Source organism: Nomascus leucogenys, chromosome X, assembly GCF_006542625.1.
Source record: "Nomascus leucogenys isolate Asia chromosome X, Asia_NLE_v1, whole genome shotgun sequence".
NCBI lineage: Eukaryota > Metazoa > Chordata > Mammalia > Primates > Hylobatidae > Nomascus > Nomascus leucogenys.
The window spans coordinates 53,189,963-53,203,045 of NC_044406.1; the positions used below are offsets into that span (position 1 = coordinate 53,189,963).

Genomic DNA, 13,083 nt, shown 5'->3' on the forward strand with positions numbered 1-13,083 from the left:
CTCCCAAATTGTTTCAGTTTAAAGGTAAGTGCTTTCTGTGACTTCAAATAGTCGTCCAGATGTGTTTAGAATAATTTTAAATGTACTTAGTCTGTGAATGCTATGATGTGATTTCTAGTGAAAATGTCATTTTCTAATAGCTTTCTCAAATTTAGAAAATGATATAGTTCCAAAAGTTCTTCATTGTTATAGATTGCTTAAAGTTAATGAGTAAAATTGTAGTTTGTTATGAGTGTTTTGCTTATTTCTAAAATTAGGTAAAACTCCCACGTGTCTTTTTATAATAGCGTGATATTATCCTGTGGTTACATGAATACCTCAGTTAACAAGCCCAGTTAGAGTTGACCCAGGTGCTAGGTTAGCCAAGCTTCCCAAGTAATTGAGGATTATGCTGGGAACACAGCTCACTGATCCCTCCCTCTGTGAAAAGAGGGGCATAGTCTGAAATTCCTTGTCTCAGGAGCACTGTTCTTTTTAGTTAACCTTTCATTTATGTATATTTATGAAGACAACTATCAGTCATAAGTCTTAAATCTAGTAATCTTCCCATTCCCTTTCAAAGTGAAGTTGTTTCTGATAATTTTAGCTACCCATAATGTATACCTGGCTAGGCATGATACACAATATAAGTCACTCAAAAGGGGAAATCAGGCTGGGCGTGGTGGCTCACGCCTGTAATCCTAGCACTTTGGGAGGCCAAGGCGGGAGGATCACCTGAAGTCAGGAGTTTGAGACCAGCCTGGCCAACGTGGCAAAACCCCGTCTTTACTAAAAGTACAAAAATTAGCTGGGTGTGGTGGTGCGTGCCTGTAATCGCAGCTACTCGGGAGGCTGAGGCAGGAGAATCGCTTCAACCCAGGAGGTGGAGGTTGCAGTGAGCCAAGATTATGTGCCACTGCACTCCAGCCTGGGTGACAGAGTGAGACCCTGTCTCAAACAAAAACAAAAAACAGGCAGTTGGAATCATGCAGACAAATACAAAACTTAAAAGTAAATGATAACTACCTCATGTTAACCCTACCCAGTCTAATCAATCATCATTTGAAATAGCTGTCTGCCCTGGTACCATGTTCCTTTCTCCCACATTCCTCTCTTGCATACATTTCCTCATGACCTTGGATTAACCTAAATCTAGTTCTTCCTGAGTAACTTCTGAAACTCTTATTAAAATCTTAAAGCTTTATTTACTTAGGGCTTCTTGTCCTCAGTGGGAATGCTATTAGGCCACGCCTTTGCAGTTGGCCTGAGGATGACACTAATGTTTACTACTAAGGTGTACTGTATAAACATCCTCTTCCTAGCCTGGACTCTCGCATTTTATATTTTTACCAGAAGAAAGGTGAGTTAAATTTTAGAGGCATTGTTTTCCAACCACCTACTAAAGATTCTGTTGAGTATCAACCAGGCTTTATCCTTAGCCAAACAGCCACTAGAAAGCTGACCATCAAAAGCTAATTACAGTGTTGAAGGGGATATGGTCTGAAGCAAATATTGCCAAGGTGAACTTTGTACAAATGTCATTTGAAGGAGTAAATGGCACTGATAACTGCTTCACATATTTTAGAAGCAGTTATAATAAACTTAATTATAATAAACTATAAATAAAGTTATAACTTTAGTGAAGTGTGTAAATGAAAAGTGTGGGGAGGAATCTAATGAGAAACCTAATACCTTAATGACAATCAAGAGTATTTCACCCAAAATTAGAAAGTTAAAAAAAAAAAAGAAATCTCAGTGTAGAATAAAGGCTAACACTAATATTTTCTGCCTATACTTAATAAGCATTCCATGATTTACTATCAGTCTATCAAATCCATAGACAGCCTCTTTTATCGTTTGGATTAGCTGGCCAGTAGCCAGATACAACAAGTTCTGCCTCTGTTTGGTTTTCCTTCTGCTTTTAATAACCATGAGCAAACCATTTAAACTGTCTATGTTCCTTTATCTTTTTTTCCTGGAATGTAAATAATTATACTTATCTTCCTCATGACTATCAGTGAATCGTACTTCTGAAGTGATTCTAAATCCCTATATTTTGGAAAATGAACATAATATATAGATATGATTATGTTATAATGCTACAGTAGACAGAAAGCTTTTTAAACTTTTCTCAAGGTTGAAAGCATTCTGAGACAACCAAGAAAGAGTATTTTTTTTTCCATTGTAACCTTGCCATGGGTGCTAGTAAGAATTTTGGAAATCCTAGTCATTGAAATAGAGTGGCATGCGTAAAATCCTTGTTAATATAGTAACTTGATATTCAGCATGGACTATGCAGTATTTTATTCTTTGGCTTCAATATTTGAATTAATATTTTCATGATTTTTTTAGATGACATAAATTATTTATGACAGCAATATCAAATCCCTCGTTTTTTAACAAGAAAATCTTACTCTTCTCTGATGGTCAATTTTGTCACAGGATCATGAATTTTCTAAAACTGAGGAACTAAAGCTAGAAGATGTGGATGAGGAAATTAATGCTGAAAATCTGGAAAGCAAGAAGAAAACTGTGGGAGATGATGAAAGTGTTCCTACAGGTTACCACAGTAAAACAGAAGGAGCAGAAAGAACCAATGATGATAGCTCAGCTGAAACTATTGAAAAGGTATGATGATAGGTGCTTAAATCCTGAGATCCTGGGAGAAAACATATGGGTTCTCTAGTTTCGCAGAGGACAGATTCTAGTTGCCTTTGGGATCAGAAATACTCCCATGAATACTTTCATTCATGTGCCATAAGAGAAAGGCTTTGGCTTATTTGTGAATTAAGCAACCTTTGTCTCTAGCACGCTTTCTAGAATGCTGCTTGGTAGCATTCTGCCTCCTGCATGAGTGGAAGTAGAATGGTATGGGCCAGGATAGTACACTGTTGGGAAATTAACCAAGAAGTTCAGCACTCAGTCCTTGAAATGCTGAAAGTGCAAAGTTAGGAGCCCTGGCACTGGTGGTAGAAATGGGGTGTATATGTGTACACACACCTGTGTATGTTTACATGTGTGAATGAATGAAAGTTGGTCACAGCAGTATTTGAAGTTGTGATCAGTTCTTCAAAGGTGCAGTCTAGACAAAAGTATGTATAGAAGGAATAGAAGATATCACTAAGGAAGCAAAAATCACCCTGAAAGTGGAGCTAGAGATGCCCAAAACATAATCTCTTCCATTGGCAGTTTTGACCGAGAGTGACCTTGCTAGGAGATAGTTGGTAGGTTTGAAATCATTTGTTTGCTAACACTACTCTGGATTAACTTCAGAAGTATGGAATTCCGCAACCCAGACTGAATGACGTTGTACTGATTCATTTTTATTTTCATTTTTTGAACCTCTCATGCAGAACACTGAGTTAGTCATACCTTCTAGTATGAAACATTCTCATCATTGGTCTGTGCAAGGCTCTTCTCATGTAAATGTATTCTCTTTTAGCTCCATTCCGCTTCCCCTTTTTCCCTAACATAGACAACCACTGAAACATATTCGTCATTTTATTTGAATGTGTACTTGTGAAACATGTTTTGTGTGCGTGCATTTTTAATTTACAAATTGGTATTGTAGTAAAGGTCATACTTTTCCACGGTTCCTTCTTTATCCAAGACTCCTTTCTCTCACTAAGAAAAAAAAATATTCTAGCAGTTACTGTTTTCTTTCAGAAGGAGAAAATGATTCTGTTTATAGGGAACATTTATGAGTTCAGGTTAGGGTGGTCCTTAAGATTATGTAACATAGAAATCATTAAATACCAATTTGACACTGTAAAATGTTGAGACAAGTTGTATGCCAATTAGCGTTCATGAATCTTCTTTGAGGAGAATTCTTGAGTCATACAGTTTTTTTAATCACACAATTTTAAGCTAGGAGGACTTTGCAATCAGTCAGCATCTAAGGCCCCTCACTTTACAAGAGCTCAGCAAAGTGAAGTAATTGTCACATGTTTATGTCATTAACTAGAGGCAGACTCTGGAACCTGCTTAAAGATTCAGACTTAAGTTTTCTAGAACAGCACAAAAATATTTTTTGTTGTATTGCTTTGTTATTGTTTATAGAAAGAAAAAGCCAACCTGGAGGAACGGGCCATTTGTGAGTACAATGAAAACCCAAAAGGTATGAGCAAGTTTGATAACATACATATATACATACATACACACATACATATGTGTATATATGCCGTAATTGGGTAATTATAAGCTTACATATAAGTTTACATATATGTTATAATTTTTACTGTCACATGATCCTCATAACAAGCTATGAAATATGTGATACAGACTTACCTGTTCTTATATATAACCACCACAGCTTCTTCACATACAAATATTGCATTATTCATGGCTACTTATGTGTCAGTGTTAAGGAATTTTTTTTTTTTTTTGAGACAGAGTTTCACTCTTGTTGCCCAGGATGGAGTGCAATGGCGCGATCTCAGCTCATTGCAATCTCCACCTCCCAGGTTCAAGTGATTCTCCTGCCTCAGCCTCCCGAGTAGCTGGGATTACAGGCGTGCGCCACTACGCCTGGCTAATTTTTATATTTTTAGTAGAGATGTGGTTTTGCCATATTGGCCAGGCGAGTCTGGAATTCCTGACCTCAGGTGATCCTCCCGCCTTGGCCTCCCAAAGTGCTGGGATTACAGGCATGAGCCACCGCACCCGGCTGGTGTTAAGGAATTTAAGTAGCCTTTTTACTACCTTTTTTCTCTTCTATTAAATCAATATTATTAAATCAAGCTTTTGCCCCAAATTCCAATTTATATCTCTAGTGCACACTGCCAGACTCCATTGCCCAACCAAGTTGGGACTACTGGGCTGGCCTAAAGCCACAATGGCCACCCAGTTATTTACCCCCGAGGGCCCAGACCTGAGTCTCTTACCGTAGATACTGAAGAGAAGTCCTTTCCCAAGCCTACCTATTAGTGTCAGAGAACAGGTGCTGTGGAATAGAGGCGACTGTGATTGCCCTTGAGATCTACATAATCTAGACACAAATCATCTGTGTTTCTGTAGTACGACTCCCACATTGTTTCCACACCATCACACAGCAGTATGCATTTTACTGTGTTCTCATAAAAAAAAAACTATCTGTAATACTCGATATCTGATCTAAACTTAAGCTGAAGAATGAATAGTTTCCTTAATCCTGTTCCTTTTAACTTCTGCCACAAGAGTAGTAAGTTTTAGAATATTTTAGACAAGTGTTAAAAAATGTATCACCTCTAAGTATTCTTTTTTTTTTTGAGACGGAGTCTTGCTCTGTTGCCCAGGCTGGAGTGCAGTGGCGTGATCTGGGCTCACTGCAAGCTCTGCCTCCCGGGTTCACGCCATTCTCCTGCCTCATCCTCCCCAGTAGCTGGGACTACAGGCGCCCGCCACCACGCCTGGCTAATTTTTTGTATTTTTAGTAGAGATAGGGTTTCACCGTGTTAGCCAGGAGGGTCTCGATCTCCTGACCTTGTGATCCGCCCACCTCGGCCTCCCAAAGTGCTGGGATTACAGGCGTGAACCACCGCGCCCGGCCAGTATTCTTAACATATAGCCTAAAGCACTACAAAGAAATTAAATATAAGCTTAAAGTAGTTGATAATATAAAATTAAAACAATGCATATGCTTCACAAGTATACTTTAAAGATAATTATTCAGATATAGAACATGTGGATTAATTTGAAACACCAAAAAATAGCATGTCCATTTGAGTACAAAGAATGTAATTATAACTAGGTTAATTTTTAAAGTAATTTGTATTTTACAGAAGTCTTTTCTAACATTGACTATTACCTTTGTAGCTATATTTGGATACTGGTCATCTAAACATCTACAACTTTGGTGAGGTCATTCTGGGCTTTTCACTTTAACTCAACTTTTCAGGAAATATGCAGTGTAGATATTGTCCACTACTCCAGGGTTGAGCTCTTTTCGTATTACCCCACAACTCAGGGTTCATAGAGTTTCACTGAGAGCATCAGGTCTTTTCTTTTTCCTATTAGTTAAAACTAGTATTTCTGAATGATCCAATTGTAGGATACATGCTTGATGATGCAGATAGCAATTCATTAGAAATCCTAGAAAATAGTGAAACAACACCAAGCAAAGACATGAAAAAAACAAAGAAGGTAAGTGAAATGAATTGTCTTTTTTGATCCTTTTGAATTCAGTTGTTTCTTTTACTTTTCATATGGCGATCCACATAATTTAACTCTCTTAATATGAGTTTTTATGGCCCCCAAACCTGAAGAATTTCAGGTGATGTCGCATATTTTTAATATACTGCCTTTCCTTTGGTTAGCATTTGAATGATGATCTTCTTTTCATCCTTTCACTTTAACTTATATTTTAGATGTGTCTCTTGTAAATGGCCTATACAGCTGGATTTTGTCTTTGACATTTTTAACATGCATACCTAAAATCTAAAGCTCATCAATGTTCCTATCTTTTTCCCAAATAATGCCAGGACTTTAGAAGAATTTTCTTGCCTATCACCTCTTCTTTCTTATTTTAGAAGTTGTGGTACCCAGTATTTAAAATTTTTTAACATCACAAATCATATGTTTTTAGTATTTTTTATACTACTTTTTTTACTCAGATGTCCCTTCTGGAATTCTTATTCTTCCTGAAGAAATATTTTGGAAGTTCCTATCACAGATGTCTGTTGACAGTTAAAACTTTTAGTTTCTGTTCACTTGAAAATGTCTTTATTTTACCATAGTTCTTTAATGAAAGTGTGGCTCGTTGACAGTTATTTTCTCTTAGTATCTGCTCCCATTATTGCTGTCTATAATTTTGCTTTAGTATAATTGCTGATAACTTTGTATATAACCTGCCATTTCTCTATGGCTGCTTTTTAGATTGTCTTTGATGTGTTTCAGTTCACTATGAGATGCTTAAGTATGGATTTTTTTTTTTTTTTTTAAGATGGAGTTTCACTCTTGTTGCCCAGGCTGGAGTGCAATGGCGCGATCTTGGCTCACCGCAACCTCCACCTCCCGGGTTCAAGCGATTCTCCTGCCTCAGCCTCCCAAGTAGCTGAGATTACAGGCATGTGCCACCATGCTTAGCTAATTTTGTACTTTTAGTAGAGACGGGGTTTCTCCATGTTGGTCAGGCTGGTCTCAAACTCCTCACCTCAGGTGATCTGCCTGTCTTGGCCTCCCAAAGTGCTGGGATTACAGGCGTGAGCCACCATGCCCAGCAGGTATGGAATTTTTAATTTTAACTTACTTGGAATTTATTATGACTCTTGAATCTGAGAATTCATGTCATTTGTCAAATTTTTTTTAAATTCTCATCCATTATATATTTGAATATTTTCTCTCCCCTCTTTCAAATTCTGATATAAAACTTTTTATTTTATGGGTACATGTCTTTTAATATCACCTTCATGTTTTCTATGTGTAAGTGATATTCTGGGTAATTTCAGGGCCTTCATCAATTTCATAGTTTCTCTTCAGCTGAGACTACTTGGCTATTTAACCTACCTATTTAAAGTTTTAATTTCAGTGATAACATCTTTCACATTTTAAGTGAAGTTGTATTTTTGTTCTTTTTCAAATCAATCTGGTCTTTTAAAATCAGTATCTTGTTTTATGCTTACTTTTTTAATTCTAGTCTTTTAATTTAAGCACACTTAGTTTACATTCTGTATTTAGGAATTCCAATGTCATTCTTAGGAGTCTAAATATGTGTGTTGCTTTGGCTGACTTGCTAATGGTGATTTGTTTCCATACGTGTCTTGAAATTTGTATTGTGAGTTCATGTTTCACTGGGACTTTTTTTGTGGAAATCCTTTAAGGCCTCTGTTAGAGTAAGTCTATCTATAGAGAGTTTGCATTAGCCTTTATTAGCTCTGGAGTGACTGAAGGACCACTTTTAAGTTCATTTCTCATTTAAGGGTAGACCACAATGTTTGTAGGTAGGCTTATATTAAGGGCATAGTACTTAGAAGGTCCTCACATTATGTAGGGATCTCAGTTCCAGCTCCCCTCATTTTGTGAGATCAAATTGTTTCAAAGTTAAAGGTCTAAGTTATAAGTCAGCAGATGCTGTTTCAGTTCTTAATCACCTCTTGAGGCTTCTTGTTCCTTCTTTCTTTTCTGGTCTACAAGGATTTCTCTTAAGTTTTTGGGGAGATTACCTGCATATTATAAAATGATATTTTTGATACTTAATCAGCATTTCTTGGTATTTTATAGTGGCAGACTTTTTGAAGTGTATTTCTTCACCATAGCAGGAACAGGAGTTCTTTTTTTTTATTTTTCTTTGACTTTTATTTCTTTTTTTTTTTTACTTTCTATTATTATTATTTTTGCACACAAAACAATAAACATTTTCTAAAAGTACATACAAACAAAAAGATGCATATCAAACATATTAGGAAGGTTGCACATGGGAAGATGGGGAATAGAAATGGGGGGTGGGAATTAAAGAAAACAAATGAGAGAGGGACTTTGTATGGATCAATGATAACAACTCAATCCTCTATTTGACAAAGAAGAAGGAGAAGGAAGAGGAAGAAAAAGAAAGTGGGGTAAAGGATCAGAAAGGGAGGAAAATAGAAAAAATTAGAGCATGACTCCAGGGTAGACCTGTTTTGTTGTCGCTCGGTTGGTTGGTTGGTTTGTCAGTTGTATCCCTCATATGTTTCGCCATGTTGGCCAGGCTGGTCTCGAACTCCTAGCCTCAAGTGATCAACCCGCCTCGGCCTCCCAGAGTACTGGGACTACAGGCGTGAGCCACCACGTCCAGCCCCCACATTGCTTCTGGCCTCTGTGGTAGACCTCCCAGACGGGCAGCCGGGCAGAGGCGCTCCCCACATCCCAGACGGGGCGGCCAGGCAGAGGTGCTCCTCACTTCCCAGACGGGGCGGCCGGGCAGAGGCGCTCCTCACCTCCCAGACGGGGCGGCCAGGCAGAGGTGCTCCTCACTTCCCAGACGGGGCGGCCGGGCAGAGGCGCTCCCCACATCCCAGACGGGGCGGCCAGGCAGAGGTGCTCCTCACTTCCCAGACGGGGCGGCCGGGCAGAGGTGCTCCTCACTTCCCAGACGGGGCGGCCGGGCAGAGGCGCTCCTCACCTCCCAGACGGGGCGGCCGGGCAGAGGCGCTCCCCACTTCTTCCCAGACGGGGCGGCTGGGCAGAGACGCTCCTCACCTCTCGGATGGGGTGGCGGCCGGGCAGAGGCGCTCCTCACATCCCAGACAATGGGTGGCCGGGCAGAGGCGCTCGTCACATCCCAGACGATGGGTGGCAGGGCAGAGGCGCTCCTCACCTCCCAGACGGGGCGGCGGGGCGGCCAGGCAGAGGCGCTCCTCACATCCCAGACGATGGGCGGCCAGGCAGAGACGCCCCTCACTTCCTAGACGTGGTGGCGGCTGTGCAGAGGCGCTCCTCACCTCCCAGACGGGGCAGCCGGGCAGAGGAGCTCCTCATAACCCAGACGTTGGGCGGCCAGGCAGAGACGCTCCCCACCTCCCAGGCGGGGCGGCGGCCGGGCAGAGGCTGCAATCCCAGCACCCCGAGAGGCCAAGGCAGGCGGCTGGGAGGCGGAGGCTGCAGCGAGCCAAGACCACGCCACCGCACTGCAGCCCGGGCAACACCGAGCACCGAGTGAGCGAGCCTCCGTCTGCAGTCCCAGCACCCCTAGAGGCCGAGGCGGGCAGACCACCGGAGGTCAGGAGCTGGAGACCAGCCTGGCCAACATGGCGAAACCGCGCCTCCAGCCAAAGGAGAAAAACCAGGGAGGGGTGGTGGCGCGCGCGGGCAATCCGAGGCAGCCCGCAGGCCAGGGCAGGAGAATCACGGGAGCCGGACGCAGGGAGTCAGCAGCGAGCCGAGTGCACTGGAGCCTCGGCCACAGAGGGAAGGAAAGAAAAAGGAAGGAAAGAAGGAAGGAAGGGAGGGAGGGAAGGAAGGAAGAAGGAAGGAAGGAAGGAGGAACAGGAGTTCTTCCATTTTAATCCATAGATCCTTTTTCTAGACTCTTACTTTTTGGATTACCACTTTTTACCCTAGTTTCTCCACTCTTTAAAGCTAGAGGTAAGCTATTATTATTAGCACCATTTTTATTTCTGGAAGAGCCAAGTTTTCACCTGGTGTTTGTTTCCTGCTTTTTGTTTTGGCATCTTGTCAAAACCATTATTTGTATTACCACTCTTCAAGAATCCTATTTTCTTCCTGGCTACATTCTCAAAGGGCCTAAATCAAATGAAACTTTTGTCACCTTCATCTCTTCTGCATAGATGCCCTGTTGGCCACTCCCTTCTTGATGTATTCTTCTCTCCTGACTTCTGAGCTGCCTAGTTTTCCCAATTTTGCACCTACAAACCTTGGTCCTCAGTTCTAGCTCCTCTTCTGCCTGCCTCTCACTCTGCTCTTTTTGTCTCTTTTCTTATATTCTGTTTTCTACCTGCCTGGAATCTCTGGGTTATCAGGGCTACTTTAATCTCTCAGCTATTATCTATATTCTACATATCTGCAGCCCCAGCCTCCCCCGAGCAGCAGCTCTGTATATTCGACTGCCTACTCAGACCCACACACAGGGCTCACACAGCCATCATTTGGCAGCACTGACTTTTTTTTTTTGGGGGGGGGGGGGCAGAGTCTCGCTCTGTCGCCCAGGCTGGAGTGCAGTGGCACGATCTTGGCTCACTGCAAGCTCCACCTCCCGGGTTCACGCCATTCTCCTGCCTCAGCCTCCCAAGTAGCTGGGACTACAGGTGCCTGCCACCACGCCCGGCTAATTTTTTTTTTTTTTTTTTTTTGGTATTTGTAGTAGAGACGGGGTTTCACCATGTTAGCCAGGACAGTCTCAATCTCCTGGCCTCATGATCTGCCCGCCTTGGCCTCCCAAAGTACTGAGATTACAGGCGTGGGCCACCGCACCTGGCCAAGCAGCATTAACTTTTTTGCCAGAAGTTCTCATCTACAGGAATGGATCGTCCTTCAGAATATTACAATAGAAATTCACTGTAGCTGTGATACACTGAGAATCACAGACATGTCCTGAAAATGACCCCTCCTGGATACATTTAAAAGTTACAATAGGTGACTTTAAATAGGTTTTTATGTATTTTTTCTCTTACAACTTAGCAAAGTGGAACATTAAACTTGTTCTTTGAAGAAAAAGGTAATATATCACCAAGGTATTGATGGTGTTGAATGTTAGACCCTGGGAGGTCTTGTTTTAGGGTGGAATCCTGACTGCCTTTGGTGAAAGGAAAAACACTAACAGATGCTAAGAATGCACCATAGTACATGTGATGCCCCATAAAGAGATGATGAAATCATGTTCATACTTGTTGGAAATGATATCCCCTAAATACTGTTAAGTGAATGTTTCTTATGGAAATGAATATTTGTGTGTGTGGTTTTTTCCTAGATTTTTCTGTTCAAAAGGGTCCCCTCAGTAAATCAAAAGATTGTCAAGAATAGCAATGAGCCACTCCCAGAGACAAAATCCATAGGAGAGCAGATCATTTTAAAAAGCGATAATAAAGATGCTGACCAGAACCACGTGAGTCAGAATCATCAGAATATCCCACCGGCAAATACAGACAGAAGATCAAAATCCTGTACAATACTATAAATATATATTTACGTTTTCACAGTCACCAAGTGTATTGTAATGTGTACTTGAAAAATGTTATAACTTATGAAGGAAAGTTTCTGATAGTAGTCTTTTAAAGATATAAGTTAATGTGTTTTATTCAGCTTCTATCAGTGTGACCAGTTTTGATATTTATTTATGCTAATATTTTTAACAAGTCATTTCAAAATATGTGTATCTCAAATTCTCCCTCAAGTGTTGTGGCCTTAACTGTTCAGTGTTGCAATAAAAAATATATTTTTATACGTGGAAAATTGAAATAAGATATTTCATAGTTTTTAAACAATTTTACTTCTTTATGATTTTATAAGGCAATATTTGCAATCTCATGACACTGTAACAGTTTTTGATGTATTTATAATTTTTACAAAACTGAGGTAAAGTTGTTTATAATGAACATATTTTAATAAACTATATCTGGTCAGTTCCACTGTTAAAATTGATAAGTATTAATAAAATTAGGAGGTACTTGGCATTAGCAATTGACAAAATGGGGGCAAAAATAATTTTAAAATATAGAAGTATGCAAAATGCATTTACCCCTGAGTAAAGAAAATTTCAATGCAACTGTATAAATGGTACATCTGTGGAAAACTGAGTGCAGAAGTTTCTTTGCTTCCCAGCACTCCTTCCTTTTTTTTTTTTTTTTTTTTTTTTTAGGAGATAGACGCTCTCTCTGTCGCCCAGGCTGGAGTGTAGTGGCATGATCTCGGCTCACTGCCACCTCTGCCTTCCGGGTTCAAGTGATTCTTCTGCCTCAGCCTCCCGAGTAGCTGGGATTAGAGGCACACACCACCACACCCGGCTAATTTTTGTATTTTTAGTAGAAACAAGGTTTCACCATATTGGCCAGGCTGGTCTCAAACTCCTGACCTCGGGATCCGCTTGCCTCAGCCTCCCAAAGTGCTGGGATTACAGGCGTGTGCCACCGTGCCCAGCCCCTACTCCTTTCTTTAGGGAAAAGACTTGCCGTGAAAACATTGCAGATTATTTGGTATCATCTGGAGTGTTTGACCATTCCACCGATCACCACCATAGGAGAGGTGAACATAGCTAGGCTTGCTCATTTCACCTTTCCCTGGCATTGACAGTGGTAACCACATTTGGTTCAGTCACACAGTGCTCTGCCACAAAGAATAGGAAGGATAAAGCTGCTAAGTCTTGTGTCAGTCCATTTTTGTGTTGCTGTAAGGAATTACCTGAGGCTGGGTAATTTATAAAGAAAAGAGGTTTAATTGGCTCATGGTTCTGTAGGCTGGGGAGCTTAGTGGCATCTGCTCAGCTTCTGGTGAGGCTTCAGTTAGCTTTTACTCATGGCAGAAAGCAAAGCGGGAGCAGGCACGTCACATGGTAGGCGAAAGAGGAAGCAAGAGAGAGAGGGTGGAAGTGCCACATTCTTTTAACCAACCAGGTGTCACATGAACTCTGAGTGAGAACTCACTCATTATGGGAGAGGAAAGCACCAAGGCATTCATGAGGAATCTGCTCCCATGACC

The 13,083-nt window shown here is 41.0% G+C and overlaps 1 protein-coding gene across 6 annotated transcripts in view; it reads left to right on the top strand.

Moving 5' to 3' along the window:
• Positions 1-11,847, top strand: part of RPGR (retinitis pigmentosa GTPase regulator) — a 60,656-nt gene extending 48,809 nt beyond the window's left edge. For all 6 annotated transcript variants that reach the window (XM_012498712.2, XM_003270992.4, XM_030807203.1 and 3 more), the window contains 4 exons: positions 2,422-2,607; positions 4,039-4,096; positions 6,008-6,099; positions 11,360-11,847. In XM_012498712.2, the coding sequence (XP_012354166.1) occupies positions 2,422-2,607; positions 4,039-4,096; positions 6,008-6,099; positions 11,360-11,566 (543 nt within the window). In that variant the 3' untranslated portion in view covers positions 11,567-11,847. The remainder of the gene's footprint in view (positions 1-2,421; positions 2,608-4,038; positions 4,097-6,007; positions 6,100-11,359) is intronic.
• Positions 11,848-13,083: the final 1,236 nt, after the last annotated feature.